The sequence below is a fragment of the Cydia pomonella genome, chromosome 3 (assembly GCF_033807575.1).
Source record: "Cydia pomonella isolate Wapato2018A chromosome 3, ilCydPomo1, whole genome shotgun sequence".
Classification (NCBI taxonomy): Eukaryota; Metazoa; Arthropoda; class Insecta; order Lepidoptera; family Tortricidae; genus Cydia; species Cydia pomonella.
The window spans coordinates 8,535,262-8,561,322 of NC_084705.1; the positions used below are offsets into that span (position 1 = coordinate 8,535,262).

General features: G+C 36.8%; 1 protein-coding gene across 4 annotated transcripts in view; it reads right to left on the minus strand.

The window, feature by feature from the left end:
• Nucleotides 1–601: 601 nt before the first annotated feature.
• The window catches only part of LOC133515986 (homeobox protein abdominal-A homolog), a 51,735-nt gene continuing 26,275 nt past the window's right edge, over nucleotides 602–26,061 (minus strand). For all 4 annotated transcript variants that reach the window (XM_061848642.1, XM_061848644.1, XM_061848643.1 and 1 more), the window contains exon 3: nucleotides 602–5,017. In XM_061848642.1, coding sequence (XP_061704626.1) covers nucleotides 4,626–5,017 — 392 coding nt within the window. In that variant the 3' untranslated portion in view covers nucleotides 602–4,625. The remainder of the gene's footprint in view (nucleotides 5,018–26,061) is intronic.

A 26,061-nucleotide genomic window follows, 5' to 3' on the forward strand; every position in this document is an offset into this window, starting at 1 on the left:
TATTAACAGCAGGATATATTGCAAGTTCAGTAGGTACATTTTAATATGGAAAATGCATAATTTGCCCTTTTATTGTATGTCAATTCTGGTGACCTACAGAGATAGGTAGGTAAGTAAAAAGGTTCATATTTCTAGAATGAGATACATTTTGAAATAATCATTAGATATTTTCCTATATACACACTATGTAACAAAAGTAGTGGGGATCCGTTTAAGTGCATATATTCGGGTATTTCGGTATCGTGTTATGATTAGGAAAAAGTAGGTATCTAGACGAAAAATTTGTTTGACGCGATAAAATTTTGGCCTTTGTATAGGAGGTTGGCCTACTTAGACGACCAGACCCATAGACAATTTTTTTTTCATCAAAAAAGATTTCTTCTAGATTTTCCTAATCAAAAGATCAGAACTCAGGATACCGAATATGCCCTTAAACGGATCCCGGATCCCTATTCTTGTTACATCATGAGGTTGAGGATGAGGTTGAGGTTGTTGAGATTGATACAAACAAATATCTGACATAAATATTAAACGTCATTGGAACCAGATCTTTGTTTCTCTTAGGGTAAATTTAAGGAAGGGTGTACACAATCAATACAAATTAAATAGCCATGTTTTAATTAACTCTTTATTCTCTTGAATTTCTGAAATTAATATTACAATATTGAATGCGGGTTTCATATACAATCACCCAACTATTTGCTTATTTACCACGACACAGTCACGACGTGCCCGAGCTCGCCAGCACAACCAGACACCCGTTCCTTTACAATTACTTCGGATGCAAGGGTCTACTTATGCTGGTGGCCCCAGTACGACACATTTTCATTACATAACATAAAACAAAAGTATAAAACGAAAATAATTCGCCACATAAAACTTTCACGAATATTTACAGTTATTTTAAGACGCTTTAATTATCTACTATTTTCAAAAATATAGATATAGATACATACTCACTACATAGCTACAGTTATATTAAGATAAAACTTTATTGAAGTATTTATATAAAACTAAAAGGGATGTCGTTACTTTAGAGTTAAAACATTTAACGGAAGATTTGTTTATACACAGATAGGTTAACTAAACGTTGAATAACAATCAGAAAACTTAATAGAAACACAATTTCGTGACTATGTAAGATAACAAAAGAGACAATGAATTTGAAGTAATAGTTTATTATTCTGCGTATAAAAAATAAAAACGTAAGCTATTAAATATCTTCAACGACATTTCCCAAACGATATTTAAAAGTAACAAAACATGGAACTGAACCTTATTTAGGATACAAACAAGGTACTTCACAGGAAACAGAAACCTACCGGCAGGTACAACCTACCTATATACGAATACTAGTAATGGCAAGACAGCATTACCGATGGAGGACGAATGTATGTAATCTATTTAGCAAATTGCTCATTGTTTCACATGAATTACACATCTTTACGAGGCAGAAACAATAAAGTGAACCCGACGTAAATCAATGGACGTACGTACATACACGTTAATATCCTTACTATGTTACAAGTTCTACCTATTGTTGTACGGAACTAAATGTACCATTAGGCACAAAGCTGTACTCCTTATAACTTCGCGAACGGCTCCTAATTTGCACATACCCATAAAATATCAATAAAACAATTACAAACGGAATAAACGCAAACCTTAACGGCTTAGAAAATGCAACAATTTAATTCGTATACACACGTTGTGTCTAGCTCAATTATTTTTCAGTGGGCCCTGGTATGGTCGCATTTTTATCGTTTTGGATGAGACTTCAATCCTCTTCTGACAAGTATGTAAGCGTAAGTGAAGTGTGTGTCATCCGCAGCTACAAACCATAAAACCGCGACCATAATAGACCTGCAGTGTGTACGTCCGGTCTGATGAATTCCGCGTGCATTCCGAATAGTAGACCAATATCTCCGACAGACAAACAATGGACTCTTTCTGTCTCTGAACTGCGTTGACTGAAATATTTTGGCGAAATCTAAGTTCACTCGGAGGCCGGTAGCACCACATAACATAGATTAACCCATTGCGTATCGATCTTTGTACTAGATTGATGACTGCCCTTGCACTATGCGAACAATACCAAATAATTTCAAGCGCTTTTAATAGTTACTAACCATCAGATATCTAAGATATTTATTACCTATGCATTATAATTTATAAAGCCTACTTATACCGAAGTTACTTAAGTACATTTTGTTCGATTTTCATTCTCGATTTTTATTTTAGAATGAGATAAATTTCTATTACTAACGACAACCTTATTTTTATACGAAGACTATGGGTTATTTATGGTTAAAGGGTATTTGTAATTATTGCACGAAGGTCAACAAGTGATTCAGCATAGACAAGTTTTTAACGAAAACACAACGATCCTTGTAAAATGTCAATCTTTATGGCGTTTCGCTAAAATTTGTCTCCTTTATCAGCCTGAAGACATCAACGCATTTAATGCAGTCTAAAAGTAAAACCAAATTTAAAATATGTTAATGACTGACCTCCACACGGTTACATTCTTCCAGTCTACAGAAAACTATTGGAATAACCTTTGAAATGTACTTATATTAAGGGATTGTAATCCAACCTATTCCTTATAGTATTTTTCTGTCACACCGTTGACAAAATAAATAATAGAAAAACTTTGCTTTTTGTTCGCTTAAAATAATAAATTTTACAATTTAAGATGTGGTAATTAATATTTTACGTAATACTTTGCAGGGAATAAACGCTAAAATGGACTCGTGTAACAACCACTTTTTTCGTGTCGCTGCATGAAAGTCTCCTTTAAAAAAACATGTTAAAAAAATAATAATTTTGAGAATTTTTTTCAGGTAGATTGAGTTCGGATGAATATATGCGTATCTCCCGTGTCGCAGAACTTACACCTACTTACCGACGACTTATCTTCTGCTAATGATATCACGACATATACTCGTTATCTGTAACCGCTATAGCTACAGATATACAACTTCCCGAATAATACAAGTGGACAGATATTGCGAGATGATCTATCAAAACTTTTGATAAGCGAAGAATTCAAATTCATACAGTTATTTATTCACTATTTTTCATTTTATTCTACCCTGACATTTAATTTACGTATATGGTGACTATCAACACTAAATTTTTAATCTAATTTTGTTCGGATTACGTATTGAAGTTTACAGATATTTTGATACATTGTGGTTTCGCGAAAATAAAATCAAGTGAGAAGGGAGCGATGAGATATGCTATAAATTATTTTAAATATATTTTGGCACAATACGAAATTGTAAATTAAGAGTGAAATATAAGCGGTTTAAAAGATGGTTAATTTATGGAATTTTGAGCTTTGATTTCCATTTGTTAGATAAAAAATTGTTGTTTGAAATAAGTAGAAATACTGAAATAATGTTAAATAGCGCGTGTAGATATTACTCTAGACACAGGTTTATCAATAATTCATACAAAGTCGGGCCTATTATTATCTATGTATTATACACTTAATCTACTCCACTTTTAAAATTACGTGTAAAATTTTATATTTAGTCACATTATTGTTACCTATTTATTATATGTTTCATCGTTACGTATATAATTTTGAACATCAGATGATTCCTGATTGTGGACAACACTTCGAAAGTCATATTTCTTTTGTTCATATTTTTTTTGGTTTAGGTACCTTTATTTTGAGTATATGGACAAGGAATTTTTCGACTATATTTATCAAAAAATACAGCCTAATTCGAATCAATATCAGGTCCGAAGACCAAACGCAAACATATAACGTTAGTACCAACTAATGACGAAGACCTATTTGCAATTGTACTTCGATACGTATTTTGTTACTAATTATTTATTTTACCTTCTCATGGAATTAATAATGAAGGTATATACAATAAAGAATGAAGATATATGTACTATTGTAAACAATATAGGCAATAGGTATGACCAAGCAGCAGATCTAGCACTATGTACCTATAAACATAAAATCAAATAAACAACAATTTATGATCCTAACTACTGGTGTGAATCACAACTGGTCAAAAACTGAAAGGAGTCAACCCTTTTGAAATCAATCGATAAATATAACAAATTTTACAATTATAAAAAAATGTGACCGACAAAACATAACAGTCCACTGAGAGCGGACAAATAATAAAATTTACATCAAAATGTACAGAATATATCTATTAATAAAAAAATATAACATAATGGATTATAGTAAGTGGTAGCAATAAATACTATGAGATTCACAGATTTAAAATCTTAACTAACAATACCGATCATCGCTCTGGCTCCGTGTAAACCCTAGAGCGATTTTGTTAATTTAGTAAAATATTATTGCAATACAATGTGTGGTTATGGCAACAAAATAAATGCTTAAAGCACATCACCAGCCTGTCCACGACGCGCCGCGGTCCGCGCGCCCGCGGGCCCGCGGCCGCCTCCGCACTAAAGGAACATATACAGAGTCACACGCCTCCACAACGAGGCGACTAAATCAGCCGCAAAACATAAAAACTAGTGGATACGAAACGACTAACGTAGTCCGCCGTCCTTAGACGCACTCGCATTCATGTATTCACACTATATGATACAGAATCAGTCAAGATTTGCTAGCAAGGAACGCCTTACGTCGGGACCTTGTTCACTTTGAGGAGGTCTCCGGAGCCCTTGTCGAGGGGCATCTTCATGGGGTCGTGGTGGTGCGTGACGTGGTGCCCGTGGTGCTCGAGCTTGGCCTGCTTCTCCTGCTGCTGCTGCTTCATGCGGTCCTGCTCCTCGCGCTCGCGGCGCGCCTGCTCGTTTATCTCCTTGACGGCGCGCAGCTCTTTCTTTAGCTTCATGCGCCGGTTCTGGAACCAGATCTTGATCTGCCGCTCCGTGAGGCACAGCGCGTGCGCGATCTCTATCCTACGCCGACGCGTCAGGTAGTGGTTGAAGTGGAATTCCTTTTCTAGCTCTAACGTTTGGAACCTTGTGTAGGTCTGTCGGCCCCGCCGTCGTGGACAACCGTTTGGCCCTGAAAAGAATAAAAAACAATTGTAAAAATATATCTTAACCTCGATTTGATTACATGTTATAAAACAATCGCAATTGCAATTAAAGGATCACCTCAAGCCGTGCTGATTACAACTGCACTTGAGGATGAGGAATAACCATAAAATTTCACTTTATACCATCTCAGATTTTAATGGCTCATTAATAGATATTTTATTGCAGCACTAAAGTTAATTTTAGAGTTATCGGCTACTGTGACCGACCGCAATGTAGATCAAATATTAAAGTTGAATAGGCAGAGAAATAGGTAATAAATGACAAACGGATGGACACTAACGCTAAAATCGGAGCTGACCGTTAAACGGCGCGGCCGAGGCGCGAGGTAACAAAACCCAATTTGAGTAAAGCAAAAAGTAACGGAAAGGGTTAAGAACAAATGAACCATAAATGGACAATAGTGTTCCCTAAAACGGACGGTAAAGAAGGGTTGCGCAACTTTCTAATGCATTGTAAGGTGTTCTTTTAGTCGATTCGAGGAATCCGTGAAAGTCAACCCTAGTCATAAATCTGACCGGCCAGAAACACACCGAAGTAGTAATCCTTATCCACGATTAAATTTCATCTTATTAATTCTCACGTAGCCGGGGCTACATAGACAGGTAAATGTTCTCACAAAGGTTGGCCGGACTGGTTTTCGAGTCAGATAATAAATAAGACAAGATAAATGGTCGTCCCGTCGTGTATTAAATTAATAGCGGGCCGACATTCTCCCGGAATGTGCTGTAGCTGCCCTCTACCTGCTCGTAGCGGAGAATAAATGAACGACTCGCGGGCAACAACTATCGGTTTAATTAATTACGTTTAGATTAAGAAAATATATTTCCACGCCTAGACGCGTGCTTAAAACCAAGTGACGAAGATTAAAATCATGGAATTGGCCATTGATCGTGTTCAATCTAAATAAAAAAATAAAATGAAAAGAAACTATTATTTTTGTTGTAAATAGGTTCTAGCACATCTCCCATCTTCTGATTGCTATAATTATACTTTACCTACTGACTTTCTTAACCGTTTAGACTGCCAACAGGTTAACACAGAATTAGGTCTGATATTACGTTAAATGTATTCAGTGTTGAAAAATTCGCGTAAATTTGAAGATAAATGATGCCAGTTCTTTGTTTAAACTGTTAATAAGATTAGGTGCAGGATAAGTAGCCGTTCTTCCATATCCAAAACTAACTTTGTTGTAAAAAGGTTGCTCACCGACTTTACATTGTAGACATGCAACTCACCTCTGAATGCTTTAAATTTTCAAACAGGGCACGTAATTAAAAAATATGCAAGTGCGTATAAATCATGCGACTCGCCCAAACTCGGCTACCACATTTACATTTGCCGTAAATTACCCAAACTGCGTTTTTACGGCCGTAATAACATTTACGGTCCTCGCTCACTTCAACAAAAACTTAAAAACTGTTTAAAATGTCATAAATAGAAAATGGGATAATTATATAAGTGTGGTTAGACGAGCACAAATAGCCAAATGCACGCGCGCGAGGGAGATAGAAAAAGCTATTCTAATTTTAAAAAGCAAAGATGGAACCCAAAACACGTGCTATTATAATGTAAGGTCGTAAGTGATGACCGTTGACGTATGAGCGGGAACATTCCGGTTTACGCGGTAGGGTCTAAATCTGTGTGCGACGGAGGGCGAGTTGGGCCGTTTGATGGGGGTCGGTGATATGTTAGCGAGGCAGGTTGGGCACCCCTCGGTCGCCATGGCAACGGTAAGGAACCTCCCGTCAGCTGGCTTCCATTATTCTCCACCGTATTGTTGTCGGGGTGGTTTGTTGTAGTTACGAGTACCTGCAAACGCTCTTTTTTAATGGGAACATTTTCCCATAGCTGATAGAGATCGGATTGAACAGGATACAATATGTTTGCCTTATTTGCATTTGCCTCGTTCCGAATCTGATAAAACGTTTTTTGTGCAAACAATAGGTGTCTATTTATATAGATGCTTTGTTTTTTATCTGAGTAATTTAGTGTACGAGGCGGCAATTATTTGTGGCAACGGATTTAAACGAAAAGGTATGTAAGGCGTAAACACAATATATCTGGGGAACGACACGCATTAATAAGAGCGGCATTGTCGGTGTCCGGACGCGACACGGGCACGGCTCTCGGGCTCCGTTCCATCCTGTCTTACAGTTGCCTTTTTGTCATGTCTTCTACTTATTTTTTGGGGCATTCTAGAAAAAAAAACTCCAAATACTTGAAACTATCAAGACTACAGTGAAACTTAGTCTAAAAGTAAAAAATAATAATAATAATAAATGGATTGTTTTTTGTTAAGACCAGATTCATAATAGATGAAACTAAAAAATCTGGATTCAATAAACAGTTAAAAAAAACCGTGATCTTTATATTTTATAATAATACCTACTTAATATGCTTAGTTACTCAGTCAGCAGATACATAGTCAAGTAAATAGTTAGGGTACGTCTACGCCAAACGCCACCGTGGCAATACGACTTGGCTCGCTTTTATCTCAGATATAAATCTCCCAGAAAGCCGCTACCTTATTTATTATTTTATTTAACTCAGCCCACCTTTGTACGAACCTGTTTCTTGTCGCTTGATTAATGGTGCCGGATCGGTACTAAGGGTCCGATTTACAAATAAATAATACTGAAGTTTGGTCCAGTAAGAACGTTATTTATAGTAGGCTTAACGCTAAGGGTTGGTTTGGAAAAAATTATGAAAACCACTCTGTAATAGAGTAAATTAATTAGCGTTTCATTAGACGCACCCGCAAGTAACGCCGACGTTAATCTAAATATACAGTTGGTGCGACCGGCGAGGTGACATACAAATGGTTGTTTCAAACAATAGATTCTCATACGGCCTAATAATTCGTCGAAATTAAGCCCCGAATCGTATTAGGTATCAATTTAAGGCGCATTAAAGCGTCAAAGGGTTCCATAATTCCTGTGTTGGCGAACGGTTTATGGGCCATAACTCGCGAATTGTCGTAAATAGTCGGCGGCACTCGGCCACGCTCGGGACTCCATCTTTAAATAGTTCGTGGGCTTTCGGAAAATGGGATTAACGATAAAGGTGATGTTTGTATGTCAACTGCAGCTGCATTACTGTTGCGATATTACTGCGGTGGCGTTGACGCCGCAGCTGTATTTGGGGATTTCCATCGCGACAGTACGTATGATCGTGTCATTCACGAAGACGCGTGCCTTCACTCGTATTATCATGTTTTTAAAGGTTAGATTTGACAAATTTGCGCGTCATCGTGGATGACACGAACTATACCTATTGTGGCGTCGCCGCCACTCGTTTTGTTAAGGGAATTGACAGATATCGCGGTGACGTTGTAAAATATCCTAACAATAATTAAGTGGACATCCGAATGTCACCTGAATGCAAAAACCATAATAATCATATCATCATATCATATTTATAAAGTACCTACCTATTTAAGCACAGTATACCAAATTAATTTTATAATTTACTAATGAAGTTAAATTAAAGTAATGAATTAAAATACACGTAGGAATGTTCCGGTAACTTATCATGTACAATAAATATATAGAAAATGCAATCTTTGTTTAAAATACCTTCAATCTCTTAGTGCCATTTTCTTTGTGCCAAAAGGCCCAATCAACATTCCTCAGATAACGCGTGAAGTAGCTTTAAATATATTAAATCTTTTAAAGGGCCACTTAACTGGATTTAAAGTAACTTATTGTATTTAAACAAAGTAATTTCAACACTACGTCGTAAGAATATCATCTGTTTACGTATTTAAAATTATTGTAATGTTTGTTTATAATGTTTAAAATTAGACATATTTACGTTAAACTATTTTATTTTAACGCTAGTAACGGGACCCTATCGCGTTAGAGGTAATTAATATGAGATTTATTCCATGAGCATGTTATCTTGTGAGGAGAAAGTTTTTAGAACAAGATTTATTGGTTGCTTAACAATCTTGATGCAATAAATATATCTTCTTATTTTCATTCTTCGATCATTCATTTTCGGTTATTTACAAGAAGTTTCGACTCTATATCCCTGAAAAAGGAAGTTTAGACTCTATATCTCTGAAAAAGGAAGTTTCGACTCTATATCTCTCAAAAAGGAAGTTTCGACTCTATATTCCTGAAGAAGAAAGTTTCGACTCTACATTCCTAAAATAAATTGAATATTCTTCGTGTCATTCAATTTCGATTATTTACAAGAAGTTTCGACTCTATATTTCTGAAAAAGGAAGTTTCGAGTCCATATTCCTGAAAAAGATTGAATATTCTTCGTATAAGTAAGTTCTGCCTTCATGGCTGTGAAGAACGAGGTAAAATCTATGCATTTAAAATACGTATAAGTCCAATACGTATAAGTTCCTATGCTCCTAATGCTACTTAACTTGTTACTCGATTTTTAGTGTACTTACCTAAGCGATGTAGGCAGTAAATACGAAATAGTTTAAGATTAGTTTAGAGCACACCGCCAACGCTTTTGAAGGTCCCTTTTTTTAGTTTTTCATAAATAACTTGTAAACGGTGGCCCCATAGAAAATAGTTATTTGTACAACAAGAGAGCAAAGTTTGATATTTCTTCGAGTGCTTGTTTTGAGTCCCGTGCAAGCGAAAGATTCTATAATAGATTCATGAGCGTAGCGAGTGAATCTAATTTAGAATCTTGAGCGTAGTAAGGGACTCAAAAGCGCACGAGATGTAAATAACTTTGATCTCGTGTAGTACACAAAATTTTTCACGTCAGTCAGCCATCAAAAAATACAACCTGAAAAAATTTAATCCAGACGGACGGATCACTATTTCACTAATGTTTCCTGAAGGTATTCTAACAATTAACTTTAATTACCGTAATAAAACAAAACGAAAGAAATTTCAATAAAATAATACGAAAATAATGAATTAACGAACATCAATTGACAGTTCAATCGACAACTTTTTTTTGTAAAAAAAAACACTGTAAGATCCGGTCCGAATTGCGGATACTGCTATTTGTCAACTATAGTAGAGATCGTTAAAAGTAGTTAAGTAGAATTATTTACTGCGTAACAATTGCGTAAATTTGTATAAGTTCATTGTTTTGATTGTATAATAAAATACGTAAAATATGGTGTTTTTATTAAATTTTAAACTTTTATTTCATTAATTAATTATTACGAATGAAGACTCGTAGGGTGTTTTGGAACGATGCGGTCTGACTTATTTCGGGGGTCTATTATAAACCGTCAATATACCGTTGAATTACGTATGCACTTTTTTGTCTCTTTCTTTTTGCTAATGACGTGAAAGGGATAAAGATAATAGAATCCAAATATTTCGAACTTGTATTAGCCCCGCACGTTGAAATGACATTCGAATCTAAAGGTCACTTGAAAGTTATTTTGTCTCACTCGGTGAGCAAAATGCGATTTTGCTCACTGTTTTTAAGCAGCAAATTGCCCTTGTTCTAGCTGCTGACGTGAAAAAAATATTCTGTCACGCAAATAATCTATATAAAATTGCCTACAAGAAACTTTTTCGCTAGGATCAACATTTCAAAAGATATTAAAGCGGGAAAGTTAATTAAAACACCTTTACCTATGTATGTATGTATTTACCTTCTTTGTTTCTAGAACTCCTCTATAAAAGTAGAAAAATAAGACGAAGTATACCTCTTAAGCTCGCTTGGCAAAACTACCTAATAGTGTTGGTTAAGACTCGAATCCTTTGAGTCCTCTGCTCTTAGACTCGACTCGGCGTTTTGGAGTCTGAGTCGAAACTCGAGTTCTTTTCAACTTGTTAAAGACCAGAGTCTATTGCAGAAACTTTAAATCCTTTTCAGAGAACTCTCATTTAATCAAAATGCATTGTCTTCTTGAACAATTCTGGAATTAGATACACCATACAATACCGCTTATTTTTATTAACTGCTACTAGTATTTAGATGAAATTTGCTAAATTGTTGACGAAGACTTGATTTGTAAGCTGGAAACCTTTTGAGTTCCGTTTAAATAAGACTCAATAAAAGAATCGACTTAGCACTTAAAAGACTCGGTTTTATTGCAGTCTCGTAAAAACGTGTCGATATCTTCAAATGTAGACTCAAAAGACTCGAGTTCTCTACAACACTAAAACTACCACGTATATTGCTGCAAACGTGTGAGCTCGCAGCCGCATGAAAGGAGCCTGACTAATATTTCACGGGCTCGTTTGGTCGGAAAGGACTTTTTTGCTCACTCACGCGCAAGTTAAATCATCACAATGTTGTTCTGTGCTCGCTAAAGGACATTGGCATTGGTCAGGGTTGGCACATGTGTTGGTTTCGAATGTGTCATTGTCGGTAACGGTTGTGTTACGTGTTCGATGATCGCTTTAAAATCAAAATGTTTGGTGTTCCTGCGACGATAGTGGGTGAAAACAAATTAAATACATTTGTTATTTGCTTAAACCTATAATTCACTATTTTAATCCGATGTTTATAGCCTTGTTTTGTATAATCAAGATTAATTTAATGAACAAGCTCAGTATTATTCTCAATTCAGGCTTATGCTTGTGACGATGGTCGGAGAAAGCAATCATCTGCCGTGCACTTATTCAAATTAAGACGCCTCGAATTCAAGATTCGTAATAAAAAACTATTATGCACCTATAGATTAGGATTTTTGTTGAAGGACTAAATCTGCCCTGCATCTAGACACGCGGTAGCGTGTCCAGCCAAGTTCAAAGAAAAAGGAACTGGCGACGCAACGGTGTGTAATACACGAACTATTTCGAGCTACTTTTGACCCCTTCACAACTTGAAACCTATTTATTACAATTACCTAAGCATGGACTACTTAACGATGGACCCTTAAAATACCGTTATTGGCACATATTTTTGTAGAAAAGTCACGTCTACATTGCTGACTTTGGAACAGAAAACCGGCCTATCTGCACTACTTATATACACTATAGTGTTGGCTTATAGTAAAATAGCTATTATGACATATTTTCCTAAGTGTAAACTACTCGTTCAACTGACAAAGAAATTACATCGAAACCTATGAAGATTTTCATGATTATTATACATAAAAGAACATGTAATTAACCGGTAGGCACTAGTTTGGCAACCCTAGAGCTCGTTCAGTACATTGGTGAGTTGAAGTGAACCGATCTTTGCTCCCGCGCGGCAACTGACGTCACGATTTATTCTTCCCGAGCAACTACACTCATCCGTGGCAGGACTGTAATGTAGGCCGGGATTATATTTAACTGTCGCTTGTTCATATTCAGAGCTTAGTTTAACTAAGTTAGGAAGAATGTATTAAAATTTGTTACTGGTCCTAATATCCCCGTAATGGAGCTTACACGTTTATTTCGTATTCAAAATAGCTAAGCTGAGTTTTCGATGGATAATACTTTAGTATTGCCTCCTACTTAACAGCAAGTTACCACATTCTTAAAACTTCGTCTTTTATGCAACAAGTTTGTATTTATAAATGTTTTACTAGGTATCACTGTTTTGACGTTTACTAAGTTTTATGTGTGATTTTATGCTCATACATATATAGCGAATAGATATGTACATTGTAGATACTTGAACTTTTAAATATAAGTTTTAATATAATGGCAAAAATCCTAATACATCATATAGGCATCGGAGTTTTTGTCGCATGGTAAGACTAATAGTGAGCTATGGAGTCGACATTAGCAATAAAATTCAACTCAAATTCATACTCGTACTCATTCATTAATTTAATTAGAGATTTTAATTTTACAAGGACAAGAATGTTTGTATATTTTATTAAATGTTCAATAAAAAAATATATTAAACTATAAAACATATTTGGACCGATTTTCGTGTTTCTGTAGAAATAAAATTTAGAGGCTATATATAGTTTTCTAATATTCTGTAAAATATAAGGTAGTATATAAGGGTCTCCCCAAACTAGTCGACGCCGTTTCGGCAAATCGCGTACGGAAAAAGCTTTATGTCAACGCAATAAGAACGAATAAGTCGTAAATCGGCTCGGCCCACGCGAAACGACGTCTTTCGACGGGAAAACGGCGTTTTGCCGTAAAGCTGTTCGCATTCGTACGACGCTGTTTGCAGCCTACCGCACACGTTCGCATTCATAAATCTCCTTATACCGCCGTACGGTGCCGGAAAGAGTTGAACGGCTCCGATCACGGCCGAGTACCTACGATAAGGACCGGTCAGAGCTGGCGGAAGCCGTTCAGCGTCTTCGACGGCCGAACTTAACTGACGACGGCCGAACAGAGCCGATGACGGTAAAAATGCTGGTAAGCCTTTTTTTCCATGCCCGTCTACGTAAAATATCCATCATCACAGGTTATTATATAATATGTAACAATTACCAAGGAAAATAATCTTACAGGTCTGTTCAATTTCAAACTCAGGTTGTTACTAACAACCAGTCTCCAAAAATGAGATTTACGATTGCCGATCACCCGCTGTCCTACATCTGTTCGTCGGACTCAACGGCTGTACGTGTGCTGTCTGACGTCTCGACGGCAGGACGGAGCACGGGAGAGCCGACCGTCGCTTTTCAACTGTTGCGATAGCAAGTCGCAGGCGATCGGGCGTCTCTACGGCCGCAAGGAGGATGAGACTGCTAAACGCAGGTGTCCAACCGTGGAGACGGTCGATCGGCTAAATGCGAATAGTGTGGTGTAAAACACTCGGCGAAAGCCGACTCCGCGTCGACTGGTTTGGGGAGACCCTAACTCGTCAAAATTCTAGTCCTTAATTATAAAATTAAAATCACTAATTAAATTAATGAATGAGTACGAGTATGAATTTGAGTTGAATTTTATTGCTAAAGTCGACTCCATAGCATACTATTAGTCTTACCATGCGACAAAAACTCCGATGCCTATACATCAATTCCTGATGCAGAGGCTGTCTATCGCGATTCAGCGTGGCCACGCGGCGAACGTGATGGCTATTTTTGCGTGGCGTGGAAGGGCTGGGGACTGGTTTTGTGACTAGGTTTTTGTATTTGCGACTTTCGTTAAGTTTAGTCTTAATTTAATTAAGTTTACATTCCATTTTAATGTATTTTTTTGGGAATTTACGAATACAGTTCTCAGGGTTGCAGCATTTATTAAAAAAAATATCAATGCTTTCCTATTTAATTGCCTATAGACATTATTGTAGTAGTCCCTACTTTCAGTTTTAAAAAAACCGTCACCTTGTAGGTTCATACAATACACATTGAATACCCGTCTCATATGTCAAACTAAATACAATAATAAATAATTCAATCATAATAAAACTCCTTGTATAACAGTCATCAAAGATAACAGTAACTATACATAAAGACCTATATTTTAAGAACAGTGTAACACTGAAGATTGTACATTTATTACTGGCAATAAAACGCTATTTATTATATACAAGCCTATACTTTGTGCATATAAAGGTAGTTGTTATTGAAATTGATGACTTTATATGAGATAAAGAGGTCAAAGGATATCGTTGACGACACATCAGTAGGTTTAGAAGAGGAATGGCGTATGTGGATGTTGCTATATACTCGAAATGTGGTATTTTGGTTATAAGATCGCGAATAATGCTTGGTTTAATTAGCCTCAATGTTTCCATTAAACAAAATATAAATATAATAACCTTACATAATAGGCAGTTTGTTATGTATCTGTCATCAGATGGTGATATAAGTACTTTTTTATAAATAAAGTTGCAGGGTAAATTATCCCCATATTGGCCCAAATTGCGATTATTTACCCCTACTTTCGTAGGAAAGGAGATGAGGTTTACATTATTAGGTACCTAAGCAACTTTGAAGTGTATTTTTATTTGACTGACAGGATATTTTGTGATTCGCAAATGCAAGCAGGTAAATGATGATTTTACTTGCTGATCTTTTTCTATAAGACTTACTGCTCTAAGATAGTATTTAGTCAGCCATAAATTGTTTAATAATTTAAACATTAGATCAATGGACCTACTATTAAAGTTAGTATAATCATATCGACAAGTAAATACAAGATTATATCCAACGTTAAAAACTTTTTTCAAAATCAAACAATAGGAATGTATACAATTGAGTACCTACTTACTTTAGATTAATTTAGCAATAAAATAACAGATTTAATTTCCCACCCAAATAAGAGAAGATATGGTAACGTCAAATAAGAAATGTAAAAGCTTTTCAATCATTTGGCTTGTTGCCAAAATACGTTGCCAAATGCATGGCTTAAGAAATTCCACCATATATGTTTCACAGTAGAAATATTGCATTTTTATAATCAGTGAAGCAAAAATATGACAGAAGGTCATTTGCTAATGAAAATTCAAAAAGGGACCAAAAATAAATACTGTAAAAAGAGTAATATTTATCGTTACTGCTAACATATTGGTGTACCCAGGTTATATAAAATTTGGCTATTTTTTAACTTTAAACAATAACCCCCTTATTCATACTAAAGTTACGATGTCGCTAATCATCGTTTGTCCCTTTCCATCATACCGATACGTCGGAAAGGGACAAACGATGATTAGCGGCATCGTAACTTTAGTACACGTTTATGAATAAGGGGGTAAAAATATACATAATGGATGTATAAGTACAGAAGTTTTACTATAACTACCTTAAATCTAAAATGGGCCCTTGAGGCATTATACCAAGGATGCTGACGGCATTTCCTCGTTGTACCGCAATACTGATACAATTTTAGCTATGTCCCTATTTGGAATTATGATAAATAGGTACTATGTCTTATCTGACGTTCAAAAATTCCAGTAAAACTGTTTTATTTTGTTCAAATTGCGTAAAAACTATCTCTCAAGAAAACGGAACCGAAGAGTTTTAAAACTGAAAAGTTTTCAACTAGGTGGATTTCTTTGTTGAGGGAAATCTATTTGAAAACACCTTTATTCTTTCCCTCCTTTATTTTCTCTCGCTAACATTGTAAAGAATTCTTGATTTTTGTTAAGAATTTTGTTTTGTATACCTACACGAGTTTAGACAAGTTATTCGTTGAGAATTTTGGTATTTTCCTATAGTACTTACCTTTCCACATAATTTGCTTATTACATTTTTATATGAATATGATTCCTATTATAATTCCATTCAGCATCTGACAGGTAAGAAAAACTTACACTTCGACGTTTGTGACAGTCGTAAAAGTGCATAGCGACTTTATCAATGATTTTTTTCATAATTTGTTCCATGCAATTTCGGAGCACACTGTACTATTGGCAGGTGGTGTATGTCGCTTCTAGTTCTATCTTCGTATATAATTATATTGTTCCTTATTAATGAGTTCCATTTAACAGAATTGTATTAATTTTAAGTAACGAAATCAAAACTTTATATCGTAATATTTGATTAATATAATAAAATACCGTAAAGTGATACTCAGAACAATACCCCAGAGTTATAAGACGTTAAAGATACCTATCCTAACTAAACCTAATTTCTAAAACATAGCATTCATCTTGAAAATTTTCTACATTCGTATGTACCTCCTGCTAACTTTACATGCATATAAACCTGGTGTAAACTCCGCACAAAACATTTCTCACAACAGATTTATCTCAAAAACCATGTATCACAGTTGCAAAGCGTTCTCGGTAGCAAGGACTGGTTCCGTATGCAAGCCAGCCCGTCACTCGCATTCATACTGAATGAGCAATGAACTGCCCCAGACCGGCCAAAAAGACCCCTAAATGAACCAAACTTGCTACAGGACACGACTCAAGTCAAACTGGCCAGGCTGGCCAAAGCATGAGCTCTTTGCAATCACCACCAAGCAATTACATCCCTAAAGCTGAAGGATTTTGGATCTAGAATCGCGTGATGGTAGAAATGATGCTACTTATGATAATGCTATCGACCGATGGCATCAGGATGCATTGCGGGACGCAACTTCGACGGCGCCAATTATACGCAGTAATGGTTAGGTTTTCTAGCATATAGATATTAATGTATATAACGATGTAGAATATATGATAACGATTTATATTAATATCTGTCTGTATTGAGATCCAATCGATATCATATCTTGAGTTCCTATTCACGTCTTACATGTAAGCCCCATTTATCTGCAAGTTCTTCGTCGTAAAATGATACTATGTACCACAATAGTGCCACACCCGTATCAACCCGTATTTAATTAACAGACATAACAATCAACTTAATGAAAATGAATCACGAATCTAATTTAAAACACAAACAAGAGTTTGCGACACAAAACAAACAGCAGCCCTCAGTAGTGACTACGTTTATTATAGCATACAGGGGTGTTATTTCAATCGCTTACTGAGTACGGGCGAGACAAAGCTCAGGTGAACAGGTCTTTTCTATTACACAGAGTTGTTATAAATCTAGAGGTCACACTACACCAGTTCATTCGTAAACTAGACTTACCACGAGCGCGCGACCAATAGGATTGTGGGTGCTATAATACACGTATACCTATATGTATGGCTAGCCAGTGCGTCCAAACAACGAATCCCAGAGGGCGTAATTATACAAAGTCTGCAGCGGATGTGCATTCACCGCGCCGCCCCAAAAGGAACGGCGCAACTGTTACTAGACTCACGCGGAAATGCACTCTAAACTATTAACATTGAGCCCTTTTTCCAAAGAGCAGGAAAAGCGAATTTTCAGCGAGGATTTTCCCATTTAATCCACGTCTGAAATACATACGTTAGCGACACAAATAAATAAGTGCAGTCTGCCGCCCACTGCGCCGGGATTAATTCACTCGCCTCTGATGTTTTAATCAAGCTAAATATAAACTCGACTTAAAAGAATTCGTTTTGCTTTATATGCTAGTTTCCGTGTCAATATAGTGCTTTGATATCAAAGGTTTCTTTGTAATAAATGCCGACCGATGTTCCGAGAACGCTTGTATCAGCTGTTTTAGGCAACAATGTTCCAAAAATAATTGCCCGATGTTACACTTTTTTCGTAGTCAGTATTTATGTTAGGGGCCCACGTGTTAATACTACAACAGGATGTTTAAAACTCCAAATTACCGCACTAAGTACGCACTTCATTTCCTATTATTATTTGTGAGTATTCGTGTAGTAGATAAGCTCGTGGCGTCGGCGCTCGCGGGGCTTAGAAAGCGTTATTTTGATAATATATTAATGTGAAGTGGTCGTACATTCCCATGGCGAGAGGAGAGGCCGTTTTATTTTTGAAAATGACTCCATCAGTCACAGATAACGTTCCTGAGGCGTCACAAAGAAACTGTTATTGTACGTATCGTGTGTCACGTACCGGTTTGGAGTAACTAAATATTGTTCAGTTGAATTTAGTGGGTACTCCCGTGACTTTATCGCTTGTAGCCGCCGAGGGGATAGTTAATTTATAGATAGCTGGGAGATCACACCGGAAAAATCTTACAGTAAGATAAAGCGAGGAATAGAGCCCTTAAAATAAATTTATTTCCGAATAGCACGGAATCCGACAAATACTTATTTAAGACACTAATGCCTTGATATAAGAGATAGGTGGCATTATTATGAAAATATAAATAACATTATATGTCGCTTATTAGTAAGAAAAATCTATCCAACAAATCAGCTTAACATCTCTTGAGCTTAGAAAAAACGTCTCACAAAAACGCGACACTGAACCGCCCACGTAAATTTAGAAAATGTACGCCGGCATTGTTGTGGTATAATTAATTGTGAAATTATCATCTCATAACTGCCACAGCTGGTGTAAAAATCTTAGGCGCTGCCCAATGAATCACAATAATGTAGATAATGTGCGTTTATTCTCGCATCTATAGAGCATAAAGTTTAAAATGCAGTATCGTAATTTGTGCGGTACGTACGGGTCGCACAATAAAAGAGCTTTTAAAAACATCAGCTATCTCGCCGGCCATTCAGTCGGTCGTGTTACGCGTTGTTTTGAAAGCGCATAGAACGATTACGATTACGTTTCCGACGAATCGTCGACTTCAAGTTACCTACGTATCGTCATTCGAATCTCGCGCTCGGATGTTTGGTCCGAAACGGCCATTCATTAGCATTTTATGAGTGATACGAGCGATAATGGTGTAATAAGACGCATCGAGCGGTCATACGACGTGATAGACGCCCGGCCTGCTGGCACACAGCGCTCTTATGGCCCATACTCATTCAGATCAACGCATTCCCATTCACTCGATGGCTCTTATAGTACATTTTAGATGTTCCGATGCTTTGAGTGACGGTTTTGTATTGTTTTATGGGTTCAGTACGACAGCAATCGATATTACTAAGCTATTTCAGCTCGGACGGCAGTACAAAACATTTATTGTTTAGTTTCGTCATGACCAGTTTTGATTCTTGCTGGCAGACATTATAATCTCTAGATTATAATGCCATTTTGCCTATATTCAAATAAATCCAAGTATTTATTCCTACGTAAATACATCTGTATCGTTATTGCTTCATCGGGTCGTTACAGAATCATAAATGAAACATTCAAATGATTTTATGACACATTTCGTTAACGAGTTACCTTGTCATCTCTTCCCAAACAAGAAGATCGTTAAACTTGCCTTCACTTCGCACCTCTTACTTCCTTTGGATATAAAAAAAACCGGTAGTTTGAATCCAAAGGAATTGCATATCCGGTGTGATTAAGAATACAAGTTATAGATTTCATTTTAGCAATAGATATTACTCATACCGGTATGTACTTAAGTATGGGAGTGTCTAATAATGTTAGCAACGTGTCTTTGTACGTGGAAGGAAAAATAAAACTCTACAGATTTTAGCTATGTTAAGATACAATCTTTGTGACCTACAAAGGTCTTGTCTATCTAGGAATGTGTATCTACAGATAGAGTAAGTTTCTAGCCTAGTCAATAGATTAATCCCCGAGCAGGTGTGGAATCCGTGCCCCATCTGCCACGGCCCGGCTGGCCACGGTCCACGCTCTATGCTCTATGCTCGTGCTCACCCCCATGCCCATCATAAACTCAATCAGCCAGGGGCGGAAGATCGTAAACTTTTTTTAGAACGTCTCTCAACAAAACGCGAATCGTAAAAGTAATTGGAGCCCATTCATATTAATAGACGTTTACGAGGTCTTCTCCATAAAACTGAGATTGTCGTCGCTCTTGCGCAAGCTATGTCTATACGATTGCTTTTGAATTTGTTGAATAGTTTTTATTGGCTGTAAATCATAAGCCCTTGGATTAGAATATTAATAATTAAATTATATTAATTCAGAATTCATTGAGGATTGGCGCGTTGCTTTCATAACGGCTCGTGACGCTATTGTTTCCGAGGTTACGCCTGCGTGGGTTGCCTCGATTGTTTGTTTATCAACCAATCGCAGTTTTGAGCATACTGATTAGTTTATGATTTGGGTAACCTAATAGATATCTCAATAATACTATCAATCATTCAGATTTCGACGTCATACTTAAAATTAGGCTGCCTGCAAATCTTACCCTACGTATGGGTATATGGAAAAACAGTTACCTGACTGATTATTTAGGTGTAACATAACATCCATTTCTTCATAGGATAGTTAATTTTGGCCGTTATATAAGTACAAGGAAAATTACATTTATGAGACATTATTCTCGAAAGTAAACCTTATCTGCCCACGGCCACATCTGCTATACCATCGCAAGAATTATTTTTCATCGTTCCTGAAACGATATCGAGATAATATGGGGAACATAGTAATATCGGGCCGTTTTCCCGATCGCGAATAAATAGAAAGTCCACATCTGTCGCTCACCTCCTCCCGAGGGAACCGTGCAATTTTCTTACCCTCACTTTAATTCGATCCCCGGAAGGCTCAGGCCATCCCAAGAATATTTATTATTATATCTTTATTAACGCCCTCGTTACGTCTCTCGTTTATTGCGGATTAGATTTGTGCGTACCACTGCTTTCTATATGCATTTTTACACCAGAAAGCTGCCGGTTGCCACGTAAATTATAGCATCACAAGTTGATGCTCTTTGCACGTTGAAGCGGTTTTGATAAGTCGTAAATTATTACAGACTTCAGACTTTCCAAGCTTTCAAATAGTTTGTCGCAAGCTTAACGTGACAGTACAATCAGCATATCACCTTTTATAGCAATTTTATAACGAAATGATTATTAAGATTATAAGATGAAAAAGCAAATTGTAAAACATTTCGTTGAATTAAATCCGCGTTAATTTTCCATTAAGGTAGATTAAAAACCAGAGTAGGTAATATTATATTAAAAATACATAAAAACCTTAGATAGATTTTACTAATTTACGATATGTCGAATAAGCTTTAACGACTCATATAACGACAGGCGGGGAATAACTGCGGTATTAATTGTGAAATAGTTCTCAGAAAAATGACGTTTCGTGGCGCAGCGGGCTGTATTTTCAGCTATTTTACTGCTTGACAAGCAAATGAATCATAATGACTGATGCCAATCCTAAGGTATGCTGCGAATACCTACACGGAGCGTATCGCGTGTTGTTTACTCACGATTCTCAGTATGCAGATAATCAAAGATACCTAGATGCCTCGACACGTTCCGATAAACTAATTAATCCAAGTGCCTCTACTAATATTTTATTCCAACCCTCTCCCGCTTGTTTATAACAGCAATATTTTAACTCCCAAAGCAATATCGTAACGTAATTTAAAACGAATTAGTCTCCCCTACAGGGCTCCAAATTTGAATACCGCATAGGTCGCTCGCGCCCTTTTTCATAGGTACCTACAATATACCTTTAAAAAACAAAGGGCGAACGCTGTTTTTATAATTCGCCCCGCCCCTGCTGTAGCTGCTCGCGTAAATGTATTTTGGAATAGACTCCCTAATGTACGAGAATGTCTAGAGAGCTTAAGTGAGAAAATATTTCGCTTCAGAATGGATGCTTTTATCTCTGGTTATATTGGCATTTTGTCTGATAGTGCTATGAGATGGGAATTTCAGTACTGAAAAATGTTAGCGTATTAGGTTAAGATGAGTCGAAGGCTTCAGTAATTGAAAATTAAGTAGATACCTGCGTACTTAAAATGTACCTACATAATTTTAGAGATTTTTTCTAAATTACTTCAGTTCAGTTTCATCAATGAATAATACTTACGCTAAAGATATGTTTTAGGAACCTGCGGCTGTAGATCATACTTATAAGCATTTTTTCTCTAGGTACTACTGGTATTCTTAACAAATCAAAAACATCAATACAATACAATATCCCCAATATATGATATGTAATTAAAAACAACAAGTAAAATAAAACATATGAATACTGTCAATTCCTAATACAGCGATTACTAAGTAGCAAAATGCACTTTCAAACCGGTCAAGGCTAGGTCTCCCGCAGTAGCTATTTAGGTCGGACATACTTTCCCTGCCATAGGTAGTATGATCAAAGGCATCTCCAGATGAAAATATTTACAACTTACCTACTCGTATTGCGCAAAATTAAATAAATCGTATTCGTAACTGATTTTGATTGATAAACCTCTTAATTTCCTAAAATTATACATTTTGAGACTTGATATCATTTGACCCAGAGTTTCAACGTCATTCCTGAGTCCTTCGTAACGTTTTTCCTTCTTTAGCTATCTTAAGGTCAGCGTGTCAAAAAGTATTTATGCATAATAGTATAAAATATACCAGAGACTTGACGTCCTTAAAACCAAATGCCTACTGCCTAGTCTATTTCAAGACACACTTGGACGCCTAATCTTACTATCCTCGATGAAAAAGTACACAGAATTCGCTTCAGTTTGCCCGTGTATGATTTACGCCACGCCACTGGCGAATGTAAATATTTTTCTAAGAACAGTCTAGCGTTTAAAACCTGTGGTCAGGCGACAAAATGGCTACAAATTGAAACCGGGGTGTGGCTTGCTGCAGGGGTTAGATGCAAATCTAATTTGCTATGCGTCGCAGACCGCCGACAGGGCTCGTTAGCCCTCCTTTGTTATTAATTTTACTATCCAAGCTATAGTTTACGACGAGTTTCTACGGACGCATAAATTGTGTTAATTGAAACTTAATGCGGGCATACGTTATGGCGGATTGATAACGGACGGACTTAAAGGCCGGCTATTGTATATTGATTTAGTGGCTTTGAAACAGGGCTTTTGAAATATCGACATGCGACTGCTGGAGGTTTTGAAAAGTTAATTATCTCTGGTATAGCTTATATTAATATTTAATATATTTGCGTTACGTAGATATATACCTTCTGACAGAAAACGTGCAGCTTATTGGTAGGATTTTGAGCTACAAAACATTCTTAGAATATTATCGACTAAAAAAGGACTAAAGCTACATTTTTAATATGATATTTAGTTTACCCACTAAAATTGATATTGACCTATAGTTGTCCTAAGGTAAAAAACTATGTTGAAGTATTTTGCGTATTCCTCACAAGGTTCCATTTAGTCAACATCTCAAACAGAACGTGCTATTACTGCTTGTAGGCTATAATAGTATCAGTGACACTAATTTAATTACCATTTAGGTATTTTAGGTACTGCGCGTAATCAATTCATTTGCAGTATTTTTTTACCTATTTAGAATTATTGCATCCGTATTTAAACGCCAACCCACGCAACTTAACTAAATTACAATTTGGCTTCAAAACTCTCCTCAAAGGTTACATATAAAGTCCTCCCCTAAAGCATCGTCTACACTATGCCCATTAAGCACACAATTCAGTTTTACCTCGCCTGTATGAACATCATATCTCCCATGAGCTCACAAAACTCCTCAAGTCTCCGTAGTTACAGTTCAGACTTCATAATCGTTGCTTTAGAACGTTTTAATTACGCAAGCTCTATTCTGAGGGCGAAATGCGCCCTTAAGGGGCAAATAGCGAAGGTCTGCAAAGTGTAAACTACGCTTAAGTACTAGGAATAGTTTACCGTGCGACATTGTCGTGTTTATAGCTAGCTTTATTAGGGACATAGCTCGTAAAGGCTCGTTTTGGTAATTGATTATGCTGTAAGTATTCTCTTATTACTCATACTAAGCCCGTTACAGCTAAATATTGTAGGTATATCTTAGATAATTAGATACAACCTACAGTAATTTATTTACAATTTTTACAGCTTACATAAAAGCAATTTATTAGAGATTTAATGAAAAACTTAATAGTTCTCATTTCATACATCTGGCCCAGCCCATACAAATTACATTAATCCCATAGCAGAAAATTTCTATGCGCAATTAAGGCTCTTATAGTGAGGAATGCGTTTAATATGCTCCCCCGTCGTTAAGGCGGTGTGGTGATCTCGCGTGCTCTGCTCACGCACCGCGGCGCCACTGTGCCCTAAGCTCGTTTGTTACGAGCAATTATAATTAAAAATTAATCCAACTCGGGGAATAAAAGTTTCATTGCATGTTTCGTGGTAAATTTTTAAGCGCTTAATCAAAGTGGAGTTGTGAATGGCGCGTGGAGCCGGTTTCGTGCAAAAAGTTTGATAGTTTGTGATATTTATTTATGGCGTGCATTTATAATTTTATGAGGTGTCCATTACAGTACAGGCCAGTAATGTATTGCGTTTATGCCTGAAAAAGCATGAAAGATCTCTGAAATAATTATGTAGTTATAATTTACGACTATTTTTTTAAAGTCGGGCGTAGAAAAAGCCCAAGTGATGTTTGGATATGAAATGATATAACATATTTAAAAAGGCTCATTAAAAATAGGGTTTAAATGATTCTATAACTTGATTTTATTCATTTTAACCTATGCTGTACGTATTGTATAGTAAGATGATGTTAGTTAAATTCTAGAAATTTAATTACTATTCCTGACCCTTGTAAATAAAAATACATAACCTAATAAAATACAATCCAAGCAAGATCCTGACCCTCAAAGCCGTATCTACATATCAAAATAACGTACACGTACAAACCACCATAAATTACTGCGCATTACCCACACCTAGTCTCGCAGTTATGTTAATGTGGAGCCACCCTCACCGGCAAAAGATAGGATTGCAAATTTGCGGCCAACAATTTATGATGGCCCATCTTTCCCCCGGGGCGTGGGGCAAACCGGGTAAATAGGCCCATCGCCGTTCGGGAGAGCTAGCCGAGCTCGTTGCCCACTAAAATGACCCTAAACATTTTATTTCGCAGCTTCGCTATTCCCGTAACGCTGCGGAACGACGCCGACTAATCTTGGGCCACCGTTTAAGGGTGTTTCGCGCTATTCTGTATATAAATATGTCCGGATTACACATGTTCGTATGGGGCTTTTACTTTTTCGACGTGCGAATAACGTGGTGCGTGTCATTACGTTAAGTAAAATAATACATTTCTAGGAATTAACATGAGCATTTGTTTAATTTGGTTTCTTTCTAGTCTTTCATTTCGGGTGGAGTGCTCGGGGTAATTGTGTTTTTCCCTCAAGAGGATTGATTTTGCTGATTTTTAGCGCCAACACTTGGGTTATCTGTCGGTTGCTCTTACTTTTTACAAAAACGGTTAAGTGTCTTTTGCGAACAAAATGGTATTTTAGAGTTCATCTTATTTAGTTTTTCATTAATTTTTGATTCTATGGTTCACTGACGAACTTGAATTATAACGTACTTACCTACCTTAGAATTGTTCAAAAGAGCTTAATTAGTTTTCATCATCATCCTCGCGTTGTCCCGGCATTTTGCCACGGTTCATGGGAGCCGGGGGTCCGCTTGGCAACTAATCCCAAGAATAGGCGTAGGTACTAGTTTTTACGACAGCGACTGCCATCGACAAACTAGACCATATAGGGATAAGTCCGGTTTCCTCACGATGTTTCCCTTCACCGAAAAGCGACTGGTAAATATCAAATGATATTTCGTACATAAGTTCCGAAAAGCTCATTGGTACGAGACGGGGTTTGAACCCGCGACCTCCGGAGTGCAAGTCGCATGCTCTTACCGCTAGGCCACCAGCGCTTCAGCGCGCGAAAAGAGCTTAGTTTTCATGCAATATAATTTTTTGAATCAAATACTTACACTTTTAGCAGTCACCAAAGTCATACATTCCAATATATACTGGTGTTTCAAATCGGTATCCTTTACCTAAACTACGATTCATGTACACCCCGCC